The sequence below is a fragment of the Nothobranchius furzeri genome, chromosome 7, assembly GCF_043380555.1.
Source record: "Nothobranchius furzeri strain GRZ-AD chromosome 7, NfurGRZ-RIMD1, whole genome shotgun sequence".
Classification (NCBI taxonomy): Eukaryota; Metazoa; Chordata; class Actinopteri; order Cyprinodontiformes; family Nothobranchiidae; genus Nothobranchius; species Nothobranchius furzeri.
This window is the reverse complement of record NC_091747.1, coordinates 64317437-64344936: the sequence shown is the minus strand read 5'-3', so window position 1 is coordinate 64344936 and position 27500 is coordinate 64317437. Positions and strand designations below refer to the sequence as shown.

The window sequence follows — 27500 nt, the reverse complement described above, 5'->3', positions numbered from 1 at the left end:
TGTGTTGGAGAGATGACTGGATTCACATAAAGATCACGTTAATTTCCGGAGCCCAACTGGATTTAACTCCAGAACCTTTAAAAGTCTAAAAGTTCATGTCAGAACCTTCACCCTCTGGTTTGTTGTTGTCTAGTTGTGCTAAAAGTGTTCTGCTGACTTTACTCTTGTGCACTACCTTAATGTAACGTTAGTATTTTGTTGATCACGGTAAAGTCTGAGAATGGTCTGAATGGTTTTATATTGATGCAGTGTGCAGACACATCCTAAAAGCAGCTCAAGAAAGCAGGCCGTTTGTTGGAGTGCATGTGACCACTGAGCCGATAACAGGAGGCTCAGATTTCAGCTCTGTGGACTGAATGTGTCACTAAAAGCTTCTTTTTAACTTAATTCAATCAAAGTGTTGACGTGAGTATGACATTCCCGTACAGTGGAAGCAGAAAAGATGGATGGTTTGAATGATTGATGCTGGCACACTCTGAAGGCAAGATGATGGCAGACAGAAGAAACACCCTTATTTAAAGTCAGGGAGGAGTAAAGTGCCCAGGCTCTGATGTGAATGACATAGACCAAGGATGGTGCCCTGAGGTACACCCTAGCTTCACTATTCTTACTTTACTGAAACTACTACTCAGTGGAGAAAAGCTCTCAGAACCACCAGGATGGTTGCGAGCGTTCACCTTTTTAAGGCCTAATATTTGTAAAATTAGGGAAACATTTAAAGTACAAAACCTTGTTTTTAATGATATTCGTACTGTGGCATGAGTCCAGTGATACATTTCCATACAGCTTATGTCCAACTCCAAGCATCAACGTTCCTGCCTTTATTTAGACCCCCAGGCTCATGTAGCAGCTATTCACCACTTTTATGGTGGGTCTTAAATACAAGTGGGCCACAGGGGGCTGGGACCCAACTGGTGTTCAGCTGCTCTTTCATCTTTAGGCACAGCTGGCTCGGGACCTCTGCTGCCACCTAGAGGTGAAAATGTCAGAAAGGAACCGACTGAATCCTCAAGTTGAGTTTCTGATTGTTATGAAAAACACCACCAGCTCACTGGAGCTCCATCGTTGGTTTTGTTCCTCCTGAAGCTTTTTAACAAAATATCAGAATCAGAAAAAAGAGGAAAATAAACACAGTAAGCTTCATTTCACGCTGAAACACACAGGTAAGAACGGAAGAATGGCTGACGTGGTCTGATGGGTTCTGAATGCTATTTGTGTAAGAGATGTTTCCTCTGACTGAAGATGATGATTTAGCTGCTCTTCACTCATCTGATTGCAGCGTCTGCCTGCCCCATAATTAGAGCTCTGATTACCCCGGTGTTTGGTTTCCATGGTGACTAACGGCCTCTTTGCTGATGTCTGGTGGGCAATCCCAAATAAAATAAGTGAGCTGTGATCTGACACTCAATCAGCCACTTTTTCAGTGTGTTGGGTAGGGGTTGTATGAACTAGTCAACTTCACCGCTCTGTAGTGACTTGTTATGCCTGTCATCGACTAGTCGCTGTCACGTGATAATGACCGACAAGATGCAGCCCTCGGAAAAGACAGCAGGTGATGAGCCCCTGCGCGTCGGGAGGCGACGCGCTGTGCCAGAGCGTCGGTACTGACACCCGCCGTAAAACGGACATTTAACCAATTTGTGACCTTTACCCTCTTGCAATTTAACCTTCCCCTCACCCCCATCCTAACCTTAACCAGCTTGTGTATGCAAAGCTCTGATCGCTCCAGACATCTGCGTCCTGAGCACGGCCACAGTAACGTTATCATGTCGCCACCTCAAAAACTAATTTAACACGCGATCGTTCATGTCGGCTCATTTCCTTTTATGTTTTCTGTCTTTTATTCTTTTATTTGTGCCTGATGCTTTTCGCTGCTGTGGAGCGGGGCGCATCACCTGTTTTGTCCTCCGGTGAAGCACCTCACCGGTGTGGCCGGCGAGCACTCCGCTGTTTTTGCGGTCGGTAGATCTTTTAGAACTGCAGTTCAAAGGTAACTAATAAGGTGAATATATATGAACCCAGGTAGCAGTTTCTCTTTAGGACTGAGAGGAGATGCAGGAAGATAATAAACAGGCAGGACAGAAAAATAGTCAAATAAAACAAGTTAGTTTTTGTACCTGCTGGTTGCAACAAACAGACACCATTGAAGGTAATCAGAAGTGAGGAACAGAAAATGAAATAATTATTTTAATGTTTAGAGCAGCAGGAACTCCGAGAGGCTGCAGGCGCATCAGTGAGTTTGCGGCCGCTGCGCAGGGGGAGGGGGGAGAGGGCTGAAGCATGGGGAGGGGGGAGTGAGCTGAAGCAGGGGGAGGGGGGAGGGGGGAGAAGCCTGAGGCAGGGGGAGGGGGGAGAAGCCTGAGGCAGGGGAGGGGGGAGTGGGCTGAGGCAGGGGGAGGGGGGAGTGGGTTGAGGCAGGATGCAGAAACTACCGTTGTTAAAAGAGATGTGTTTACCTTTGAAAATGTGGACGCAATTTTAATTGTCAAAAACTCCAGCGAACCAACCCGCTTCAGGTGTATGACGTCATCAACGACTAGTCAAAGTGACAAGGTGGGTTAAGTGTCTTGCCCAAGGACACAACAGCAGAATTCTCTGTCCGGAGCCAGGATCAAACCTGCAACCTTCTGATTACTGGAAAACCCGCTCAACCTGTTGAGCTACTGCTGCCCGGTGATGCCTGGTTAAGTCAAGTAGACGCCTCCATCAAACGCACTTTCAGCTGCAATGATCGCTTTTTGAACCCTGCTCAGAAAACCATAGCGTCGATGCATGAACAGGCTAGCGTATGCTGCCGGTGGCGCTTTAGATGCTTCCATATTTCATGATATAAATCTCTATCCAGAGACCTGCAAACATGGGGTTCAACAGCACCGAGAAGCATCTTCTGCTGTCAACGCTGCTCAGAAAGAAAACGCTGACCACCAGGTTACACTGCACAGACCTCTGGTCTACTGGTGCTGGTCTGAGACCTCTGGTCTTCTGGTGCTGGTCTGAGTCCACTGGTCTACTGGTGCTGGTCTGGGTCCTCTGGTCTACTGGTGCTGGTCTGGGACCTCTGGTCTACTGGTGCTGGTCTGGGTCCACTGGTCTACTGGTGCTGGTCTGGGTCCTCTGGTCTACTGGTGCTGGTCTGGGTCCTCTGGTCTACTGGTGCTGGTCTGGGACCTCTAGTCTACTGGTGCTGGTCTGGGTCCTCTGCTCTACTGGTGCTGGTCTGGGTCCACTGGTCTACTGGTGCTGGTCTGGGTCCTCTGGTCTACTGGTGCTGGTCTGGGACCTCTAGGCTACTGGTGCTGGTCTGGGTCCTCTGGTCTACTGGTGCTGGTCTGGGACCTCTAGGCTACTGGTGCTGGTCTGGGTCCTCTGGTCTACTGGTGCTGGTCTGGGACCTCTAGGCTACTGGTGCTGGTCTGGGTCCACTGGTCTACTGGTGCTGGTCTGGGACCTCTAGTCTACTGGTGCTGGTCTGGGTCCTCTGCTCTACTGGTGCTGGTCTGGGTCCACTGGTCTACTGGTGCTGGTCTGGGTCCTCTGGTCTACTGGTGCTGGTCTGGGACCTCTAGGCTACTGGTGCTGGTCTGGGTCCTCTGGTCTACTGGTGCTGGTCTGGGATCTCTAGTCTACTGGTGCTGGTCTGGGTCCTCTGCTCTACTGGTGCTGGTCTGGGTCCTCTGGTCTACTGGTGCTGGTCTGGGACCTCTAGGCTACTGGTGCTGGTCAGGGACCTCTAGGCTACTGGTGCTGGTCTGGGTCCTCTGGTCTACTGGTGCTGGTCTGGGACCTCTAGGCTACTGGTGCTGGTCTGGGTCCACTGGTCTACTGGTGCTGGTCTGGGATCTCTGGTCTACGCTAAAACGTAGAAAGTAGTGTGTGTGCTTCAAGCTGCCCAAAATCTCTGAATGTGTGACCTCAGTAACATGTGATCCACTTCCTGCTGTAATCTGGGCTACTATAGAGCTGAGTAACTGGACTAGATTACACACCTGAGGATAAGAAAGGCTTAATGCGAGCTAATAGTTCATTTTTAGTGTGACCAAATTACATCTAGCTGACATCACTCCGAGGCAAACACTTCTTACCTCTTTAGCTTCTCGCATGAAGACAATGACCTTTGATTGCTTTTGCTGTCGTAAAGCTTTGGGATTTCTGCGTTTAAACATTCAAAGCCTCCTCCCCAAGATAGATGAACATCCTTCGATAACGGAACACTAATCGATGTAATTCTCACCAACATACTCGTCTTCATTTTTCAGCCAAAGCCTTGGTGACCATTGTACATTATATTACTCCACTCTTTCTCATTCAGACCCGAGCTGTTGGAGGCCTATCTCTATCCTGCCTTGCCTCTCTAAAGTCAGTGAGAAGTTAGCCAACAAACAGCTAGCTCACCATCTGGAATCCAGCAGTATTATTACCCCCATGCAGTCCGGCTTCAGACCTGGCCATGGATGTGTCTGCAACACCTTAAGTGATAAATGACATCATATGGGCCGTTGACAATAAGGAATATTGTGTAGCTGTGTTTGTTGACTTGGCTAAAGCCTTTGACTCTGTAGACCACGTGTCAGACACAAGGCCCGCAAAGCATTTTTATGTGGCCCGCAAGATAAATGTCAAAAATATATTAAAACTGACCCACTGGCTGATTTTACCACAAAGACTACAACTCCCATGATGCTTTGCGGCGTTAGCACGGAGCCGAAGCGCCCCCTCCTTTGTGTTTTTTCCAGCGTCTGCTGCCGGTGTCTGCAGCTCCGCTGTCTCGGACAAACTACACACTCCTCTCACTCAGCGCCGAGTTCACTCAGCTATTTTCTGACGTTGAAGCCCAGAAACGGAGATTCTAGCCGCTCAGTAATGTGTTCACGACTGAAAGAGAAAGTTTTCCAACTAACGTCCAGACAGAGCTGATATAACTCCAGCGAGCAGCGACACGCTCAAACCAGCACGACTCTGTGGTTGCTGTGGTTGTGTTTCCTCCCCGACACACAACAACGTGGTCAAGCTGCTCAGACATGTTCATCAGCACAAACCTATGTGAGCACCTGTTGTCCTCTAATGTTGTCATTATTATGATGAAGATGAACAAAACAACAGGAGTCTCCTCCTCAGCTCAGATCAACCCCATGATGCAGGTATCTGGCTGGAACAGGTGAGCATCACAGTAAACCAGTGGAGCAAACTGAGCTTTAAATATGTTGGTTTTCTGCTCTTTTTCTGCTCCAAAACATGAAAGTTAACAGGTGAGATGTTGCATTTTCATTTAAGATAAAATGATATTTTATTTTGTTGTTGGCCCGTGAGAAAAGATTTAACCTACAGTAAACAGGAAGTGGAAAGGCTGCAGATAGATGAATAGAATAGAAAATCCCTTTATTGTTCCTCAGTGGGGAAAGCTAGACGTCACAGCAGCGATGACACGTATTACAGGAGAAAAAAGGAGAATAAAAAATAAGAAAAATGAATAAACAAGAAAACATAAATCCTGAATAGATTTATAAAATGCTGATTATACCACAAGTAATGAATACCACTGATGTGTTTTATTTAAAACTGACTTGCTCGTGTGTAATTTGGTTATTCCACATTCAGTGTTAATGCAGAAATATGTTTGTTTCCAAATTTAAAAGTTCAAAATTGCATTCATGTTGATAAGAAAATGTGCAAATTTGCATCACTTTTTAAAAAAAATTAAGTTTGGCCGGCGACTCTGTCCCAGATTTTTATTTTGGCTCAGTGTGAGTTTGAGTTTGACACCCTGCTGTAGACCATAACATCTTAGCAGGCTCAAACATGCAGGACGTTCTCAGACATCCGTGGCGTGGTTCAGAAGTCATATCTTAGGTCGTACGCTAGTGAGAACAGAGGGTTACCAACCTGCTGCTCTACCTCTATCTATGGGCGTGCCTCAAGGGTCGATACTGGGCATCGTTCATGCCGTTGACAGTTCTCATATACATTTATATGCAGATGACACCCTTTTATATGCATGCTGTTGTTCCTCGAACACAGCTTTGTCCTCCTTGCAGCACAACTTCCACATGCCTTCTCCAACCTTCATCTTCATTCAAACAAGTAAAACAAAGTTCCTGATCTTCAACCGTAACTTTCCACCCTAGTATTGTTTCCCTGGAAGGTACAGAGCTACAGCTCACCAGTTCCTATAAGTATCCGGGCAGTATCCTCTGAGAACGAGTTCTCAGTCGACTCATCTGGATAAATGAAGGTTCAGTTAAAAAAAAGACTAAAAACATGCATGTCAGGTTAGCCGGAAACTCCACGTTGTCCCCATGGTCCAGGTCTGAGTGGTTGTGTGTCCCTGTGATGGACTGAAGACCTGTCCAGCAGTCCCCTGTCTCTCACCTGGTGAGTGATAGAGTGAGACACCGGCTCCCAAAACCTCACAGAGGATGAAGTGGTTTGGAAAATGAATGAATGAATGGCAGCAGTGTGGAACTGCATGATGGGGCCTGAATGTGACGGTTCAGCATCAGTAACAGAAAAAAAACACCTGCTGGAGGATTTCTGCAATTTTACATCAGCCATGTTTAATTATTTCACCTTTTCAAGCAGAATAAAGCAGCTTTTGTGGAGCTTCTGCAGGAGGAACCAAACTCCTGACCTTCTCTTATCTGTGAGCGTCGCCACGCAGCAGCTCGCCACCTCGCTACGCCTTTTGTCCACCATGATAAATAGTTATGAGAGAGGCCGCGTGGACGTGTTCGCTCTGTCTTCCTGACACTGGAGGGGGGGGGGTTGATACGGGAACACAAACACACACACGCGCACGCACACACACACACACGCACACACACACACACACACACAAACACGCTGAGACCTGCGTATGGAGCTAAACTTCCAGACGTGAGGAAGCGGGTCGGAGCAGAACTGAACATACGTTAGGAGCAGCTGAGGTTCTGACTTACGTAACGTTGTTTTCCGGCCCGTGAAAACCCAAAGATCCGTTCGGAAAAGGTCAAAACTCATTTGCCATCTGGTGTAAAGATGCAGCGTTTCTCATGCAGTAATTAGGAACAGTCTACAGGTCCAAAGGTTCACTGGCAGAACCTGGTTTACAGATCAGAACCCCTGATCCGGTCCTCACCCCAGCTCTCAGACTGTCTGAGACCCTAAAAGGGGGCAGGTAAGACAGGTAAGACAGGTAAGACAGGTAAGACAGGTAACCAGCATGAAACTCTGCTTTGAGTCTGAGAAACAAAAGAGATGTTCTTCTGGCTTCCACCTGTCCCAGGAGCTCTGATACCCTCTAACCCCCAAATTCCACTACCTCCGCTCCGCTCCGGCACGAACTTCGCAGTAAAAACGGTCCCGTTGTAGTCAATCAGAGCTGTTCCACTACTGTGGCCGTGCGCCGCCCGCCGTTCCGCCTCCAGATCCGGAGCACCTCCGCAGTCAACGGACAGAAATCACAACGGCCCAACAGGAAAAGGAGCGAGCACAACTTCCGTTATTTCACAATAAATCGATAAACAAAAGGCGTTTTTTGTTTCATATGCACAGGTTTAACAACTTTTAACAACTATCAATGACGGCTGAACTCTAAATGCACAAAAGTAAGCCATGAATACAGTTTCTACTATCAAAGTAGTCACCCTTTGTTGATCCAGACACTGCTGATCTCTCAACACACATGATGGGCAGATTAAACAGTTCATGTCGATGCTTCTCCCACACAACGGGTGTTTGGATCTAACTTCCGCGTTTATTGCTCGGACTGTATCGCAAGATCTCGAATCCCGCGCATGCTTGTTTGCGCACCTCAGGTCTCCGCACCGGAGCGGAGCCGTTGTAGAGCGGGTACCAGTAAAAACTGAGTTCGGAAGCGAGCGGCTGCGGAAAGCGGGGGCGGAGCGGAGATAGTGGAATTTTGGGGTAACCCCTAAACCAGCCTTGCTGTGAACCGAGCGGTTTACCCTCCCACTTGCCCAGGACATGAATATGCTAATGAGCTGCTTGCTGATTGGATGGTTTTAACCGGAAGGCCTCAGAAACTGTAGACTGCAGACTGGAGGAGAAAGGGCTCCACATTGTGACGCTTTCTGAGAAGCTTCTCAGGAAAAAAGTTCTTCTTCTACCTAAAAGGCAGGTCACACACGGCTGTGACCTCTCGGCGTGCGGCTCTGGACCACCCAGGCTGTCTCTACTCACAAACAAGAAGAAAATGTTGGTCTTTCCCCTTTAAACCAGTTCTGGATCAGCAGTTCCTGGGACTTTCTGAAGAAGTTAGTCTTTCTCTCGGGTCCACTGTTGGTACCAGAACCTGACCTCTCAGGAGATGAGCCAGAGTCAGATGGATCAGAACTGGTTCTCCAGGAACCCGATGAAGGACGTTTATTCACAGACATGAATGGACTGTTAACAAATCCACTCGGGACCGATGGTTCTGTTTGTGCTGGAAAGGAAACCCAAACGGCTTCCAGCTGTGGTTGGTGGTGTTTCTGGCCCATGACTCTGAAACCACAACACCATCAAAAGGCTGGTACTGCTGGCCCAGTTTGACACAGAGCAGAACCAGCTGTTTCTCCTGCTAAAGCTGGCAGGAGATCCACGGGTCAGAACCTCCTAAATGCTCCTCACTCTGGTTCTGATTCATCAGCAAATAAAGAAAGTGAAGACCTGCTGAAGCTGATGGATCAGCAGCTTGCCCTCATGTTTCATGTCAGTTCTGGTCTTCTCCGACAGCCGATCCGGGTCCAGCTGGTAGCAAAAGTCCGTCTGCCGTAAAGGACTCTGCTGAATCAGCAAGATGGGACAACGCTGATGGACGGATCAATCTCCTAAATGAATCAAACATAATCCAACGACTGCTGCCTGGCACTGATGCTGGGAGCAGGTCTCAGAGCCTCAGAGCCTCAGAACCTCAGAGCCTCAGAGCCTCAGAACCTCAGCGCACCAGAGCCTCAGAACCTCAGAGCCTCGAAGCCTCAGAACCTCAGAACCTCAAAGCCTCAGAGCCTCAGAACCTCAAAGCCTTGAAGCCTCAGAGCCTCAGAACCTCAGAGCCTCAGCGTACCAGAGCCTCAGAACCTCGGAGCCTCAGAACCTCAGAGCCTCAGTGCACCAGAGCCTCAGAACCTCGGAGCCTCAGAACCTCGGAGCCTCAGCGCATCAAAGTCTCGGAGCGTCGGGGTCTCTGAGAATTGGAGCCGTGGAGCCTTGAAACATCAGAGCATGAAAGCCTTGGAGCTTCAGGGCAGCAGTATTAGAACTGAAATGATTATGAGCGGCTTTGATTGTTTTCACTGAAAAACGACATTAAGTCATTGCAGGATTTACTGGAGAGGATAAAGCGCCAGGAGGACGTGTTAGAGACCTCAGCAGCGTGCGTTAGAGTTAGCCTGGTTGGAGGAGATGTTTTCCTGAGCTCATCAAGTCCTGAAAAAAAGTTTGTGTCTGACGGGCGGGCAGCGGCGACCAGACACACCGGTGGTCCCCGTGCCTCCCACAGCACTGGGATTTAGTTCTTTTAGGGGCAAACTAGAATTTTTATGTCAGCTCGTTTTTTTAACCGTAGCAAAGAGCAGCACTCGTTGCCATGACGCAGTGGAGCACGATTCTGTTCAAAACACCGTCCTCGTCCTCCCGTACTCGCTACAACAGACTCTCCAGTGTCCTTGCCAGGAACACGCTTGTCAAGTACACAAGAACGGACTAGCGTCCTCGGCTATGTGAAAACATCTGAGCCCAAACTAAAGGAACACAAACCTGGACAGATCAGGTTATTCACACATCGGTGTGTTTTTCTCCAGTCTGGAACAGAAATCATCTCCAGAACCTGGATTTCCTGCATTTTTTCCATTTAATAGAAACCTCCAGTTCTAACTGGATTTACTGGTCTGTCTAAACCCTCAGCAGGTCATGTGACCTGGACCTGGAACCCTCCGTGGTGTTGCCTGATTCAGCCTCAGACATGGGGGAGACCCTGTGTGTGTGTGTGTGTGTGTGTGTGTGTGTGCGTGCGTGCGTGCGTGCGTGCATGTGTGTGTGTGTGTGTGTGGGGGGGGGGGGGGCAGGTGAAGTGGAAAACACATCTGTGAGTGTAAACTTGCTGGATGAAAAATTCTTAGAGATGAAACAACCTTTGTGAGGGATTGGGTTCTGAGCTGTCCATGGTGCTGATCTGAGTCAAACTCCAAACATGGTTCTGATGGTTCTACTGGTGAGTAAACTGGGTTGAGGTTTGAAGTGAGGTGCTGATGAAATGGCGTGTGGGAGCATTCGTTTGTCCTGTCAGCAATAAGAAGAGGTGGGACTGTCCCACTGGTGAGCTTCTGCAGGAGCTGATCTGCTGCTTCCTGAGGAAACACTCGGATGTCCCGCCTGTTTCCTCTGCAGAGCCCAGAGAATATTTCAGCTTGCATCCCCCTGTGGTCAGATACATTTCTTCCACCTCTGTCTGTGAACGTTTCCTTTTGTGGATCAGAACCGGGCCATTGGTGCTGACAAATCTTTGTGCTGCAGGATGAAACCAGCTGAGTCAGGAAGGAAACAAGGTGTTTGCTGTTCACCTGGGCTAGTCGGAATAAAACCATGAATCTATGATGAAAGTATTGGGCCAAGTGCGTGTGTGTGTGTGTGTGTGTGTGCGTGTGTGTGTGTGTGCGTGTGTGTGTGTGTGCGTGTGTGTGCGTGCGTGCGTGTGCGTGTGTACGTGCGTGTGTGCGTGTGTGTTGGGGGGTTTGGGGAAACCTTCATGTTCCTGCAGGAACTGCGAGAACAAACGGCGCCGGCGCAGTGTGAGGCCGAGGACAGCTTGTGACAAATCGACCCAGCCAGGAGGAAAACGGTGATGCAATTAGAAACCACGGCAGTAAAATATGGCAGTGGTCAGAACCGACCCAGTTAACTCGTCATCAGAACTAAACACACCACGCCAATCTGGAGGTCCTGGATCAGCATCAGAGTTCTGACGGGCCTGAACAGGACCCGCGGTTCCATCTGCAGGTGAACGTTTTCAAACATCTCATCTAAAAACCTGCAGTTGTGACTCTTCTCATCACTTCCTGTCTAAATGATGTCATTCGTTTCAGCCACACCTCCCCTGTCTGCTCACATCTGTGCTTCATCTCCTCTGATGTTAAACTAATCATTCCTCAGGTCTGAAGACAAATGTGTGTGTTCTGCAGCAAAGCGGCTGAGTCAGGAAGAAAACAAGGTGTTTGCTTCTCACCTGGGTTGGTAGGAACACACTCATTAATCTGCCATGAAAGTTTTGGGCCAGGCGGGGGAGGGGCCACGAGGATGTGTGGGGTACACCTTTGCTGAAGCTCAGGTACAAGAGCCGCCGTCTGGCTCAGGATGTTTGATCTTTAGTCCTGATGTCATCAGCTAATCATCCCTAATTATTCATTAAAGAGTAAGTTGTCCCCCTCACCAGAGTCTCACCAGTGCTGCCACAGTTACCTTGAAATAGCAGTTACTACATTACTACATTCAGAAGTAACTGACAACTGCATGTCAAAAGTAACTAAGTTAGATTAGTAGCTACTTTATAAGTTACACAACAGCTAACTGGTTACCAGAGAGGGAAGGACAGTTCAAAGGAGGCTAGCGGCTCTGAGCCGTATCGTTTCGTATCGGCTTGTGATTGGCTAAGCCAGCTGGAGGTGTGCCAAGGCTCGGCTCTAGTGCCGCCATTTACCTCTGGGCCAACAACAGTGGCTGATCCAGATCCAGCGTACTGCAGAGTTTCCGCCTGAAGAGCACACTTCTGATGGTTTAGTCTGAATATTTCTACTTTAAATTAGATGCACTAAAGATAATGACTGCAGCACTATTAGACACTCATTAGGGGTGACTCACTCTTTAATAATAGAACGTCCACGTTGAATCAGAACCAGAACCTTTTTAGTGTCAAATAAAAACATATCAGCCTGTAAAGGATCAGCGTGTCCTGGTGGCTCTGGGACGGCTCAGAAATACCGATAAATAAAGGTTACCGTCTGGGAAACAGTTTTCTGGGTCCATGGCCTCCTCAGCCATCTCCGAGTACTCGTCCTCCTCTTCTCCAGACTTTCTCAGGTCCACGGTGCTTCCTTCTGATAGGCTGATCTCATCCTTCTGCTGAGAGAAACGACCAATAGAAACATCAGAAACCCCCCTGACCGGGTCTAACAGGCAGATGAGTTTTACAGCCGTGTCCTGAACGCTGGACGTTCCACGTGAACAGAACCGGTAACAGAGCCGGTTACAGAACCGGTAACAGAACCGGTTACAGAGCCTGTAACAGAACCGGTAACAGAACCGGTTACAGAACCGGTAACAGAGCCGGTAACAGAACCGGTTACAGAGCCAGTAACAGAACCGGTTACAGAGCCTGTAACAGAACCGGTAACAGAACCGGTTACAGAACCGGTAACAGAACCGGTTACAGAGCCTGTAACAGAACCGGTAACAGAACCGGTTACAGAACCGGTAACAGAACCGGTAACAGAACCGGTTACAGAGCCGGTAACAGAATCATCGGAACCAGTAACCTGGTGGTTCTGATGTTCTGGACCTGGTGGTTCTGATCCAGAACATCAGAGCCTTTAAAGGATGAATTAAAATACGTGAACAGGTTCAGCTTTTAGAAGGAAGATGAGTTTCCAACTCTCTCTCTGTGCTGGAGTCCAGGTGGGACCGGTCCGGTTCTACAGAACCAGCAGGAATTCTGGCTCAGACAACTGAAGCATCACATTCCAAATGTTCCATTTGTCAGCCAGAAAATCCATCGTCTGCTCACTTTAGGAACACCCCCCCCCCCCCCCCCCCTGCTGACTTTAAAGGTCCTCGCTCGCTAAGCATCATGGGAGTTTTCCTCCCCAGAGAGACGGCGGTGGCAGGAAATCTGGTGAGTTTGTCTTTTGTCTGGACAAAGAAACAGCAGGTGTGTGTGTGTGTGGGTGGGGTGGGGGGTGGGGGGTGGGGGGGGACAGGTGAGCTAACTACCTGAGTCAACAGCGACTCATGAATACATTCAGACTCTGGGAACGGGGCAGCTACTGTCACAGATGCCAACCTTGGACGCAAACACCAGCGAGGTAGAAGCCAAGCAGACGAGGACACACTCCTAATCTCTGACACACACACACACACACACACACACACACACACACACACACACACACACACACACACACACACACACACACACACACACACACACAGGATAATGTAAGGTAATGTCTACTCAAAAGCTGTTTCTGATGACACACAGAGTAATCTGATTACTGCATCGCTTTGAAGGGAACCTAAAAGTTCTCTGAGGATTTAATGAATTTAAGATTATTCCATTTACTGGATTAATGCCCCCCCCCCCCTCCTCTTTCATCTGGCCCCCCGACAGCTGAACTCCAGACCCCTCAGACCAGGACTGGTCTCTCCTGGTCCACTTCTGGTGGTCCTGTGGGACTCGTAGCCGTGGGTTTGTTCGCTGGAGACACACCTGGTGTGGTTTTCTGCTGCTGGAGTCCATCTGGTGTGTTCTGCAGACCTTGGTAGAAACCTGCCCGTGGTTGTGGGTTCTGGTCTCAGTAGATCCTAGATGCCTAACATTTCCATCAGCTGCTCTGAAACCAGGTGGATAAACTCAGGACTGGGCTTGAGGTCTTTCATCGTGTGGTTGCCATAGTGACGGATAACTCTTTCATCCATCGCCGTGCGTCTCCACTCAGAGGCCCGGTCGCCGTAACGAGGGCGTAGGCAGCATCTCTCAGGAGACGCTTGTTTTTGATGCTGACAGACGCAGAAATCAAACCCATGTCACCTCCAGGTGGAGATGGATGAGGGCAGATGTTTAACAAGACGAGCTAAATCCTGGAGAAGAAGTCTCCGCTTCTAGAATCAGAGCATCCATTTCCACAACATCACTGACAGCCAATCAGAGGAGGACCTTTACTCCTCACCAGGATGAGATTGTTAACAGCGGAACAAAGATTTGAGTTTCTGAACCTCTGATCTCTGATGTCAGAACCTTTCGTGTTTGATTTGGTTTCATGTTGGTTCAGTTAAAGATCAAGGAGTCAGAACCGGGCCGAGGCATCACCTGAACACCTGCTGGCTGCACCTGTCCATCTGTTAGGTGGGTGCTGAAGCCCACAGAGGTCAGAGGTCACCATTGTCCCGTCAGTTTCATGTGTCCAAGCCACAGAACAAACTCCCACAGGTGGTTCTACCTGGACGTCTGGGCCATAGAACATCTATAAGATTTAATTCTCTTTTAAATCACAAAATCAGGTTTGTTCACAGTTGGACGGGTGTGACCTTTGACCCCTGACTCAGCAGCAGGATTAAACATCTGTTTAATGTAATTTTACTGCTTTTGTTTATTCAATTCATTTTGATTTTCTCTAAAAACATTTTTACACTTCAACAGAACAAACAGCTGCTTCATCACATCACTCCAGCCGGGGTCAAAGGTCACAGGACACCACCCCGTTTCTTTGGTTCTGTGTGAGAGGGAATCACGTCGGTTGGAGTCAGAGGTCAGAGGTCAGATTTATTAACAGACAAAATCTCAAATGACCAAACTCCTTAACACCGGTAGTCCAAGAGCAGCACCTCAGACTGACCCCTGAGCCACTGGTCCAGATGGTTCTGGAGCTGCTCGGTCAGCAAACCTGAACAAAGAGACAGATTCACACCTGCACTGAACTGCTGACTCATCTAATCCAGAGCCCAACCTCACGGCGAGCCGGAACATTGCTCACCTGCCTATCTGGGTCAACGCGGGCTAGCACGCTGAGCGCGTCTGAAACCATTCCTCGGGTTTAGTTGCTGATCCTGCGAGGACGCGGCGTAAACACGCAGCGTGACACATCTGCACGCTTCAGGAGAAACAGCAGATCCAGAGCTCCAGGGAAGCTCCGCAGCTAAAGTAGCTGACGTCCATTTGTTCAGGAACAATAATAGTCGGAGATGACGGCAAGCTGCAGCGGCTCTGGAGACGAGTTATGGACCAGAACCAGAGCTGCATGTGGGGTTTGGGTCAGAGCCGATGTCTTCCTGAGGCCTCCTGACCCATCAGCTGTAGGTGGAGCTGCCCTCTAAAGAACATCTCAGGGACCCAAGGACCGGACACACACACACACACACACACACACAGAGGAGTTGCTCCTTCTCACCTCTTCCCTCTCCTCGTCTCCTTCAGAACCCTCGCTCTGCTCCTCTCCACCCGCCTCCTCCTCGTCCTCCTCCTCTGGAAACTCCACGTCGGATTCTCCGGGAGCGATGGGAACGCTGATGGTCAGGCTGGGGTTGGTCATGTAGCCGTCATCTTCTGGAACCACGTACTTCTCCACATGACGACCTGACACAGCAGAAGGTTGGGGGGGTTGGTCGTGTGTGTGTGTGTGTGTGTGTGTGTGTGTGTGTGTGTGTGTGTGTGTGTGTGTGTGAGTGCGTGTGTGAGAGTGCGCGTGTGTGTGTGTGTGTGTGTGTGCGTGCGTGCGTGCGTGCGTGCGTGTGTGCGTGCGCGTGCGTGCGTGCGTGCGTGCGTGTGTGCGTGCGTGCGTGTGTGCGTGTGTGTGTGTGTGTTACCAATGATGGCGCCGTTGGCCTCGGTGTGTATGGAACTCAGACGTTTCAGCTTCATCATGGCTTTTGCCTCCTTCCGTTTCTGACGCCGGCGCTTCAGGTTCCCGTTGAAGAAATCCAGCACCTGGATCAGAATCATCACACCTGAGCTCCTAACCTGACCACTAGCATCAACTGCGGCAAGTGCAACTGCAGCTCTGCCCAGAGTTGTTCGTACCCTGGTCAATGCTGACTTAGTTACTTTTACTCAACCAGCAAGTTACTGTTTGACAGGAAGTGACGTGGCAGGTGAGGCGATGTAGACATTTCTCAGCTTTTATTTACATTTGAACAAAAGATGTCATGTCCATGATTATCGTGGGCGATGGTGGCACAGGAGCTAAGAGCTCGCCCCGTAATCGGAAGGTTGCAGGTTCGAGCCCCGCTCAGTCTGTCGCTGCCGTTGTGTCCTTGGGCAAGACACTTAACCCACCTTGCCTGCTGGTGGTGGTCGGAGGGACCGGTGGTGCCAGTGCTTGGCAGCCTCGCCTCTGTCAGTGCGCCCCAGGGCAGCTGTGGCTACATCGTAGCTCATCCCCATCAGTGTGTGAATGACTGATTGTGTTGTAAAGCGCCTTGGGGGGTTCCAGGACTCTAGAAGGCGCTATATCAAATACAGACCATTCACCATTTATCCAGTCCCTTGTAAAACTCCGCCTCTGGGAAAACTCAAAGTTAAACCATTCCAAACAGCCCACGCTATTATAAAGCATCCTAATTTCCCGGATTAAACGGGAACAGCTGTTTGAACCAACTCAACAGGTGAACAACTGCAGACGTGACACCTGGGAGACACCTACATAATCTCCTGTCAACAATAATAATAACATGTTTTATTTAAAAGCACCTTTCAGGACACCCAAGGTCACTTGACAGGAAATCAGTAAAATACATTAAAACAACGAAGAAAAAGAACGTTGAAAAATAAACAATTCACAAAAAATCAGAGGTCATAGGCAGATTTAAACGTGTGTTTTGAGTTTTGTTGTGAAAAGGGTGAAACTGTCGATGTTCCTGATGTCTGGGGGTAGTGAGTTCCAGAGGCGGGGAGCAGAGCAGCTGAAAGCTCTGCTCCCCATGGTAGTGAGACGGGCAGAAGGAACTGCAAGATGGATGGAGGAAGAAGATCTGAGAGAACGGGAGGGGGTGTGAATACTTATAAGGTCTGAGATGTATGGAGGAGAGAGGTTGTGGATGGCTTTGAAGGTATGGAGGAGAATTTTGAAGATGGACCTGAATTTAACTGGGAGCCAGTGAAGCTGCTGGAGAACCGGGGTGATGTGGTGAAAGGAAGGGGTTCTGGTGATAATACGGGCTGCTGAGTTCTGGACCAGTTGCAGTTTATGAAGGAGTTTGTTGGGAAGACCATAAAGAAGTGAATTGCAGTAATCGAGACGGGAGGTGACGAGACTGTGGACGAGAATGGCTGCAGTGTGAGGGGTCAGGGAGGGGCGGAGACGGTTTATGGAACGAAGATGGAAACAGGCTGACCGAGTTATGTTGTTGATGTGAGCATGAAAAGAAAGTGAGCTGTCGAGGACGACACCCAGACTCTTGACCTGAGGGGAGGGGGAGACTATGGCGCTGTCGATAGTTGTCAGGTTTGGAGATGGTGGATTTGGTACCAACAAGAAGAAGTTCAGTTTTATTGCCGTCGAGTTTGAGGAAATTAGAGGTGAACCAAGGTTTGATTTCTGAGAGGCAGAGGGTTAGCGAGGAGGGAGGGAGAGCAGTTACAGATGAAGTCATGAAAAAGTTTACACCTTTGCTGCCAAAGTGCTGCTAAAACAGTGCAGCAGGACTGGCTAATGTTTGCACTATTACTGGCTGAAAGACTCCGCCTGCCGAGTTGGAGACGCCCCACTTACAGGCGGTGTTTTGCATTTGTACAACCGTCAACCTATCCACGAGGGGCGCAGCAGCACACAAGCTGGTGTAACACTGTATCTGTGAGTGACATCACAGACGGTCTGCGGAGAGCCAAACGAAACATTGTTCTCCTACTTTTGTTGTGCAAACACACCAATTACCAGCCTCTTAGCTAATTCCATGATATCCCAGATCTATGTGAGGCAGAAACTTTATGCTATAAAAACAGCATTCCATCACGTCAGCGTTCAGATGGTGAGAAACACACCACTGAAACATTTTAACACACATTTATCCAGTCAGACAGGCTGATAGTTTACTCATATGTTTAAAGGGCGGCGCCTACGAGGGCTGCTACTGTAAGTGGCGTTCTTCAGCGTGTTAACATCAGGGGTACAGTAGCTATATGGCAACCCCAGATGCTAACAGAAGTTGGAAACCAGCATTTAAAGCTAATGATGCTTCCCAGTGATGTGTAACACCTGCTGCCAACAAGCTTTAAATCCTAGAAATACTTTCTATGCCCAGATTGTATATAATACTGTAATTAACAATAAGTGAATGCACTGATGGACAGAAGGCACACATGGCTGACACCAGGCTCCAGTACAGTAATAGACATTTCAATGACATACAACCACACATATTTCCAATACTTTATTTGAGGAAACAAATTTAAAAATAAGCCTATCAATTAAACGCTAATCACATTCCATGTTATAAAAAATCATGACGAGGTGTTTCAGGATCAACTTTACGTGGACATCTCAGCCGCTGATTTATGCGAGAGCTTACCTTGTGCCACTGGTCCACACGCAGGTTCGGGAAGCACTGGGAAACTAAGGCTTGGTTTATGCTTGACGCATTCACTTTCCGCTTGGTGATGCGGCTCGCGGATGGAACGCGCTTCACAACTCGCAGCGTTTATGGTTCGTGCGGCTTGTCTCTGCGGTGAGTCAATATTCTCCCAAACTGTAGGGGGCAGCATGGAGCTCTACGGCATGCATCCAACACTACACCATAGTAGAAGTAGAAATTACTGTTTACAACATGGCATTCCGGCATTTTTAACAGCGTTCTCGTCTTTTCCGACAGTGCGAGTTATTTCTCTCCAAGAATTATTAACAACATGTTGATCACGGTGATCTCTGAGAGCTGAATCATACACATGTCTGTCTTTACGAACCTCTGCCATACTAGTTCTTGCCGGTCCGCCATGTTTTTCCACGTCCGACCGTCCACGTGGTTAGAAATTTTCCTAGGTGAGTGGTGCGGAAAGTTTGGGCCATGCGGAGGTGCGTGGTTGTTAACATGACGCAATTTTGCCGAGCGGAGTCGTGCGGACCTCGCGGACGTGTCAAGCATAAACCAAGCTTAGGAATGTACCCGCTCTTTCACATTCTCAGGAAGGGCCATTTTCCCATTTGTGCCTGCCCAGTTGCATTTCTTTACCCAGCTGTTATTTATCTGGAATGGCACAATACTCATGAAGACAGCGAACACGTCTGGGTGAGGTTGTAAAAAGTCTCCTCTGTCCGACGGCAAAGCCCTCAAAGTAATGTCTGGTGTCGGAGTTGGGGTTGGTACTGGGTGGTCTTGGAGTGTAGATTCTTGTGCAGGTCTACGGGAGGGAGAGGCTTGAGTGGGAGTCTCTATCTGGTAGGGAGAAGCTTGGATGGGAGTTGAAGTAAGCATCAGTTTAAAATGTGTTGCTTGCAAACTCTGGAATGACATGTTGTTGGCCATAGGGGACTGTGAAACAGGGTCCTCAGTAGACGCGTCTTCAAACAGTCTCCCTTTGGCACAACAAGCTTTTGACGCAAGCGCCTGCTCCAGATCAGGAACCCTCTTGGTCATTCCCTCCAGCGCAGATGTCTGTGCTGCCAGCATGGACTCTTGATATTGTATTTTGGTCTCTTGGATCTGCAACAAATTCTGGAACCCTCCCAAAGTCCCTTTGCAGCCTGTTGTTCCTGCAGTAGGCGCAGCTGTGCTTGGATGGACCCTGCTCCGAGGAGCTCCTCTCTACCCTCTGATGAGTCGTTAAAGCCTGGTTCATGCGTCTCCGTCAGCTCCGCAAGGGACAGACACGCACGGATTGACGGAAGCGTTTTGCTCTCTTACTTCTCCGTCTCCTGGAGAGCGTTGCAAAGCAATTGCCCGGCAGGACAACAGAGGGCGTAGCGCTGTTCTGTGGTATCCTGTCATGTATCGGTCCAGGATCGTGTGTTTATATTGTGTTTTTTGTGTATATAAGAGACTTTTTAACACGGACATATTTGTCTCTCATTCTCCCACCGCTTCATGCGCTCCCCACCTCTAAACCCACGTTTCCTGTCATTTCCGTCCACAAATAAAACGCTTGCTGCGCATCTTTTCACTCCTCCAGTCACGGGAGGATGAAACGTTCATATTTTTAGAGTTTTTTCACGAGGTATTCTTCAAGCTTCTCCGTGTCTGCCGCTAGTTATCCTCGGCTCTTTTTGCAATGGCGGCGCTGTAAACAATAGCGGCGTCCTGACCAATCACAAGCTTGCGTAATCCGTCTCATTCGACGGATGTTTAAAAAAGTGGGCTCGACTCCGTACGTACTTGCGTGCTGCCGGAGCCCTACGCAAGGACGGATAATGGCGTTGCGTGTCTCCGCACTGACGCAGACGGAGAAGCATGAACCAGGCTTTAGCCTCCATTGAGAGGGAGTCGTTGTGTGTGTGCTACTCTGACCCTAAATTTAACTTCAAGATTCCTGCGTATACCCTGAAGAAGGGCAGTTGGTTGTTGTTACTGCTTCCATAGTCAAGCAGAGGAGCCTACAGTAGCACATATATATACATGTCCTCTGTCCATCAACTTAGAATAAAATAGTGTGGATCAGTCTTATCCCATTTATAAGCCCAGTATCTATAAGACAAATCCAAAAAATCATGAGATTATTAAATAAAATGTTCTCTTAACCAAGATATCTGATCATTATGGAAGCATGCTGCATTCAGTTGAAAAAAATTGTTCAGTAATTCAGAAAAACAGAGTTTTTTTTTTTTTCAGGATAATGCTATACGCTTCCGTAGATCATCGTACGAAGAACAAATAAAAATAAGATGCCTAATGCTTTCCTCCACCTGACAGTGCTCACACAAACCTGTAGCATGGTTTCTCATCATCTTAAGTTTACTATTTAAATAAGGACCAACAAAGCCCTATTAACTATTGTTCCTAGTATTACCCATATATGGTATTGCAGTATTATCATTATCTATTATTTCAAAAAGAAATAACTTCTGCTGTCTTGAATGAGAACCTTTCTGTGACAGTGTCAACAACCAAACAGTGTAGTAAAGCGACATCTTGTGGTGACATCCTGCAATTACACAATTTATGCAAATCAAACACCCCCCCTGGGACCGTGGGCGTGTCCCTGTGTGATGGAACTGGCAGACAAGTGGCTGGTAACTGACTGGTCTTCGGCTGAAAGCCAGTTTACAGTCGGCAAAAAGTGTAAAGTTTTTCATAATTTCATCTGTAGGTTTACTGGAAATGTAGAGCTGGGTGTCATCTGCAAAGCAGTGAATCTGGATACTACATTTGTGGAAGATATTGCCAAGAGGGAGGAGATAGAGGAGGGGCCCCAGGACAGAGCCCTGGGGCACGCCTGACTTGACTGGGGAGGGTTTTTAGGAGAAGGATTCTAACTGGATAAACAGTGCGGCCGGTAAGGTAAGAGGGACACCAGCAGAGGGGGGTGTGAGTGATGTCTAAGGAAGAGAGTCTATTGAGGAGGATGGGATGAGAAATGGTGTCGAAGGCCGCACTCAGATCGAGGAGAATGAGAATGGAAGTCAAACCGGAATCAGCAGCAATGAGTAGCTTGTTGGTGGTTTTAATGAGAGCTGTTTCTGTGCTGTGGTGGGGACGGACGCCAGACTGAAGTTGTTCATAGAGGTTATTGCGGGTGAGATGGGAGTGGAGCTGAGATGCAACGGTTTTCTCTAGGACTTTGGAAATGAAGGGGAGATGGGAAATGGGACGGACATTACTGAAGTCATTGGGATCTGAAGCAGGTTTGTTCAGTATAGGACTGACTGAAGCAGATTTGAAGAGGGACAGGACCGTTCCAGATGAGTGAGGAACGAGTAATGGCTGTTATAAAAGGGAGCAGGGCGGAGAGGCAGGACTTAAATAAAACCAACAACAAACAATAAAAGAACAATAACTGGCTGGTCGACTAAAAGTAGCGTGGTCAACATTTGCCAGGGGGATGAGTGATGGTGGGCAGCACCGTACCTGCTGGCGGCACCAGCCCAGGCCTCGGGTGATCCGGTTGATGGCGATGTGAAGGTTGTTCAGCTCTCCATCATCATCTGGAGCAGACAGGTTGTCAGAGCTGAAGCTGCTGAGGAGCAGAGCCAAGAACAGGTTCAAGAGCTGCAGACACAAGGATGGAGACAGGAGGAGGTTCAGGTGCTGCTCAGGAAGGAGCATCCAGAACATCTGGACTGGGTTCAACAGCAGCTCCACCACTACACAACCAAAGAGCTAGTCTAGCCATGCCCCCTAGCCTCAGCAGGTCTACCATTGGCCCACAGAGTTTTGTGTCTGGCCAATGGAAGCACAGGTTGGTGGACACAGTGGACCTCCACTACAGGAGCTCTGGGAATGTTGACCCTTCAGGACTTCACCTGTCTTGGTCTGAGGTTAGCGGCCTTCATCTGGAAAACCATGTGAGCTGTTTGCAGGTGGGCGGTTCCTTGGAGCAGGCAGCTGATCGGCCATCAGCCATGAGTCCACGCTCACCCCCCACTGCTGGAGATCCTGTGTGTCCCTCCTGGACTTCTCCCTGTTGGCCACTAACCTCCGTCCCGATCTGCAACCCCCCTCTCGGACTCCTCGCCATCTTCAAGAACCGTAAGCTATGCACTCCCATCGTACTCCCTCCCCTTCTGAACTGGTGTTTGTTTGTAGACGGCGCCCAGTCCCGCCGCACGCTACTACCCTCACCTCCTCCGACGGTGCTCCTTTGTTAATACCGTTTATTTTGTTTCATCTCACCCGAGTTTGGCTGATTCTGCATGTCTGGGTCAAACAAAACATCAGCATAAGGCCACAGCAGGGAGTGATGTCACGGATGGGCACCAGAAGGCGTCCACAGACATAAACACAAGACCAGGTCCTGTGTGATGTAGAATGTGGCGTTCAAGGACCAGAAGCAGCATCATATTTTCCAGCTCTGTGAGACAACAAATCCCTGCTGGGCGCTGACGTGTCACCCTCTGATCACTGATGCTTATCAAGTGGGTGAGAGCCTGTTGCCATGACAACGTGTATCATCACCTTAGGTGACCTTCCAGCATACATGATATTGGTAGCAGAAAGGAGACTGATGAACCCCCCCCCCGGACTGCAGAACCAACCATTAGGAACACATTTAATAAATAATCCTTAAGTGTTTGATAGCTTCGCCTATATTAGTCATCTCTGATGGATGTGTGCAGGAGCCATCAGGTCCCGAGCTTCTGCAGACCCTAAAGCTGCTACCCTAGGGTTTGGAGTCCATCCAGGAGCCTTCTGCTGTCCCGGCGCTACAAAGAGTTTAGATTTACCCGCTGACCTTTGCTCCAACCCTCACAGATGGTCATGAGCTTTTGGGTCCCAACAGAACAAGAACGAGATGATGGCAACAGACAGGAGGTTCCTCTGCAGGGGCCAGGCTCAGCCTTAGGGGGAGGAGCTCCAACATCCCCGACAGAAAGGAAGCAGAGCTGCTGATTCTCCGTGTTGAGGGAGGGGCAACCTGAAGGACGTGTTGGAGAGATTATGTCTCCAGGCTGGTGTGGGAACGCCTTGGGATCCCACCGGATAGGAAGGTGGAGGTGGAGGTAGCTGGGGAGCTTCCTGTTACATCTGCTGCCCTGACAACCCACGTTAGCACGTTAGCACAAGGATGAGGGCTGCAAACACAACTGTGGGGATTCATGGACCAGACCTCAACATGGGCTACTAAACTGATCTGAGAACAGCTGAAATCCCCCTAAACCACCACATGAGTGAAACAACGTTGGTGTGTGTCTTTGGGAACAGGAAGTTCTATAAAAGGAAGTGTTTGTATGTCAGCTCCTGGACCAGAGGACCACCTGAGACCCGGTTCTCCTCATCTGACTTATTAGATGAATCTGACCAATTAAATCAGGGATGTTTATCCGACTCGGAGTCGGGGGAGAACAGCTGAGCCTCCTGAGCCACGCAGGCAGGCTCACTGATTCATGATCAGTTTCATCAGCTGGGATTTACAACTAAATGTATGAATATTCAGGTTTGTTTTAAAAGATGCTCTGCTGTCGGCTGAACGTAGCTCAGCGAAGCCAGGAGGCGTGGAGCTCCGGATCAGACAGAGTTCAGCTCCGGTTGTTGAGGAGAGACCAGGAAGCAGCTGCTGTCCTGGAAACCGAGTCCTCAGAGGTGTGTGTGGTGTTGATGAACGAGCTGGCTCTTCTCCTCGTCACAACAAGCCCCAGTAAGCAAAGCCTCCTGGGAAAAGGCCTCTGAGAGGAGGAAAGAGCCGATTCCAGCCGAGAGGTGAGTCAGGAAGACTGGAGCTCACCTGCTGACTCACCTGGTCCAGCTTTAGATTCAGCCGGACCAATCAGAGTGGAGGAGGCTGGTGAAGGGTCGGACCTCAGTCGGGTGGAAACGCTCTTCGTTATGGCTGCTGGGGGGGGGGGGGGGGGGGGCTCATCTGCACAATAAATCATCAGAAAAAAAAAAAAAACCGGTTTGATGCTTTAGGGGCGGGGCTTATCAACCTGAATAGCTTCATAACTCAAATCTAAATGCTCCTCAGGTCCATGAGCAGGTGTAGACTGGCCCATCTGGTTGAACATCTTAGGTGTGTTCTTGCTGTGTCTTTGTAAATCCATGCTTTTGTTCTTTTTTAAACACAGAAACAGTTTTGTTTACCTGTTTGTAGCTACAGTTTCGCCGACAGCTGCCGGCTTCTTCAGGCTGACGCTGATGGTGGCGCGTCGGCAGCCGTCGGCGAAACTGTAGCTACAAACAGGTAAACAAAACTGTTTCTGTGTTTAAAAAAGAACGAAAGCATGGCCCATCTGGTGTTCTGGCATCGACCCGGCGGCCCCTCCCCCTCCCCGCTCGGACCTTCTGCAGAACAGAGATGTTTCCGTGAGCGACTCACCCCTCCATTACACCCCCGCCCCCACGCCAGGCCGAATTGTCATCCCAGTCCAGCCCTCTCCATAAGCAGCATCCTACACATCGGAGTTTCCAGCATTGGGAATATTCCACCTTCCATGGAAGACCGGTGGCGGTCCAGAGAAGTCCCAGTGACTAGAGCTGGTGAACGTTCACCTGGATGGCCTCGTTGTGACAGGTGTGCTGAAGCTGAAGTGGTGAGTCAGCAGAAAATGGTCAGCTGCTGGTTTGTCATGAGGAGAAACAGCTGCCCCCCCCCATCAGACAGGTAACCTGGCTCAGGGGAACATCTGCAGCAGCATCTGTATTCTTTCCACCACTTCTTATGAGGAACATTCCCCTTTTTCCCAGGATCAGAAAGCACGTTTTAGAACCAGAATCCACTTTCCTCCCCTCATCCCACGGTGAGCTCTTCTGCTCCAGAACCGGTGGGCTCCTCCAGAACCGGAGGACTCCTCCAGAACCAGTGGGCTCCTCCAGAACCGGAGGACTCCTCCAGAACCAGTGGGCTCCTCCAGAACCAGTGGGCTCCTCCAGAACCGGAGGACTCCTCCAGAACCAGTGGGCTCCTCCAGAACCAGTGGACTCCTCCAGAACCAGTGGACTCCTCCAGAACCGGAGGACTCCTCCAGAACCAGTGGACTCCTCCAGAACCGGAGGACTCCTCCAGAACCAGTGGACTCCTCCAGAACCAGCGGGCTCCTCCACTCCACTCATGTGTTTGGTTACATTTCATCCTGCTGACCAGAACTAGCTCTCCTTCATCCTCAGTTACCTTATGTTCTTTCTACGTTTGTTCATTTGTTCCTGTGACGTAACACACACACACACACACACACACACACACACACACACACACACACACACACACACACACACAGGTGACTGAATTCATGCATGGATGCCTTCACACAAATGAGGTGATGTGTGAACAATGAGACCATTTCAAAAGGAATAAATCACATGAACTGGAAAGGATTGGCCATTTCATCACACACACACACACACACACACACACACACACACACACACACACACACACACACACACACACAGAGTCAACAGCCACTGCTCGTCTAAAAGTCATATCTCCTGCTGCAGAGGTTTATGATGAGCTGACTGCACCTAAACACGTGTGTGTGTGTGTGTGTGTGTGTGTGTGTGTGTGTGTGTGTGTGTGTGTGTGTGTGTGTGTGTGTGTGTGTGTGTGTGTGTGTGTCATATGAATCACCTTATTAAATATCCATGGGACCATTAAGATAAACACATCCTAATATAATCAGTGAGGTTCTGATTTGACTCCAACCCAACAAACCAGTCATGAGTCAGGCCACGCCCCCCCAGGGTCACCTGATCACAACAGGGAACCAAGAAGGAGTCTGGGAGAACTCACCACCAGGTTCCCGATGACCATGACCAGCATGAAGACCAGGATGCAGAGCGGCTGACCCGCCACCTCCATGCAGTCCCACATGGTCTCGATCCACTCGCCACACAGAACCCGGAAGACAATCAGGAAGGAGTGAAAGAAGTCCTTCATGTGCCAGCGGGGAAGAGAGCAGTCCTTGGAGATCTTACAAGTGCATTCCTAAAGAAGGAGCAGATGTTAGAGCCATGGAAACATACGTATTGGACCAGGACCGGGTCTCATCCCTTCCACTCACCTGGTAGTTCTTCCCAAACAGCTGCATTCCCACCACGGCAAAGATGAAGACGATGATGGCGAGGACCAGCGTCAGGTTTCCGAGAGCACCCATGGAGTTCCCGATGATCTTGATCAGGGTGTTTAGGGTGGGCCACGAGCGAGCTAGCTTAAAAACTCGGAGCTGGAGCACACAGACAGGAAGAGAGGAAGATTTTCAAAATGAAGGCTACTCAGGTGGGCTGAGGGTTAAAATGAACTCCAGATCTTGGAAATCTCTAATGAATGCTTCAGAAAGTTCTAGAAGGTCTAGCCCTAGCCCCTGGGTGTGAGGGTCAATAGAACCAAAATCCTGTATGCGGTCAGCGTTAAAATGGTTGGTTGTCATGACGACAACGCACCAGCCTGAAGGACCGCAGCACACTCAGACCCTCTACGTCTGATAGGCCCAGCTCCATCAGGCTGAGGCAGACGATGATGCTGTCAAAGATGTTCCAGCCAGTCTGGAAGTAGTAATACGGATCCAGAGCGATGATCTTCAGCACCATCTCAGCTGTGAAGATCCCTGAGAAGACCTGGAACAAAGAAACCCAACTCACATTAGGAGCGTTTCTCCAGGTTTCTGTGGAGGCCCAGCAGAGCTGAATCTGGAGCCCCTCAGCTGCTCTCTGGACATTCGAGATGTTAGACCACATTTATGTTTCTGCTGTAACCTCTAACCCCATCCCATAATAAGGGTTCTTGTTCAGATTGCTGCTAGTTTATTCAATGATGACATGTACACACGTTTTCACAGCCTTTGCTCACGACTGATGCACCTTTGGCACCAATCCTGAAGCATCAAATCAAATCAAATCAAAGCTTTATTTATAAAGCACCTTCCGCAACCCTGTCAGGAAGCCCAAGGCGCTGAACATGGAACAGTACAAAGTTAAAGAAAGTGAATAAATCAGAAAATAAAAGCAATTCAAATTACAAACAATGTGAAACATTCTAGTAGAAGACAAATGTGTAAAACAAGGGAAAAGGTGAACCAATGAAAACTGTGAAATAAATTCAACATTCGAGAGGGCCAAATTCAAACATGTCCAGGAAACGCCAAGCGGAGGAGGTGTGTTTTTAGGCGACTCTTAAAGACTGGCAGAGATGGGGACAGCCTAACTGAGGGTGGCAACTGGTTCCAGAGTGACGGCGCTAGGACTGA

General features: G+C 49.1%; 1 protein-coding gene across 2 annotated transcripts in view; it reads right to left on the bottom strand.

The window, feature by feature from the left end:
• The window catches only part of scn5lab (sodium channel, voltage gated, type V-like, alpha b), a 165003-nt gene that overhangs the window by 31200 nt on the left and 106303 nt on the right, over window positions 1-27500 (bottom strand). For both annotated transcript variants that reach the window (XM_070553523.1, XM_054736163.2), the window contains exons 17-23: window positions 26698-26871; window positions 26319-26480; window positions 26048-26242; window positions 21733-21873; window positions 15547-15667; window positions 15132-15316; window positions 11967-12090 (exon numbers count right to left, since the gene is read on the bottom strand). In XM_070553523.1, the coding sequence (XP_070409624.1) occupies window positions 11967-12090; window positions 15132-15316; window positions 15547-15667; window positions 21733-21873; window positions 26048-26242; window positions 26319-26480; window positions 26698-26871 (1102 nt within the window). The remainder of the gene's footprint in view (window positions 1-11966; window positions 12091-15131; window positions 15317-15546; window positions 15668-21732; window positions 21874-26047; window positions 26243-26318; window positions 26481-26697; window positions 26872-27500) is intronic.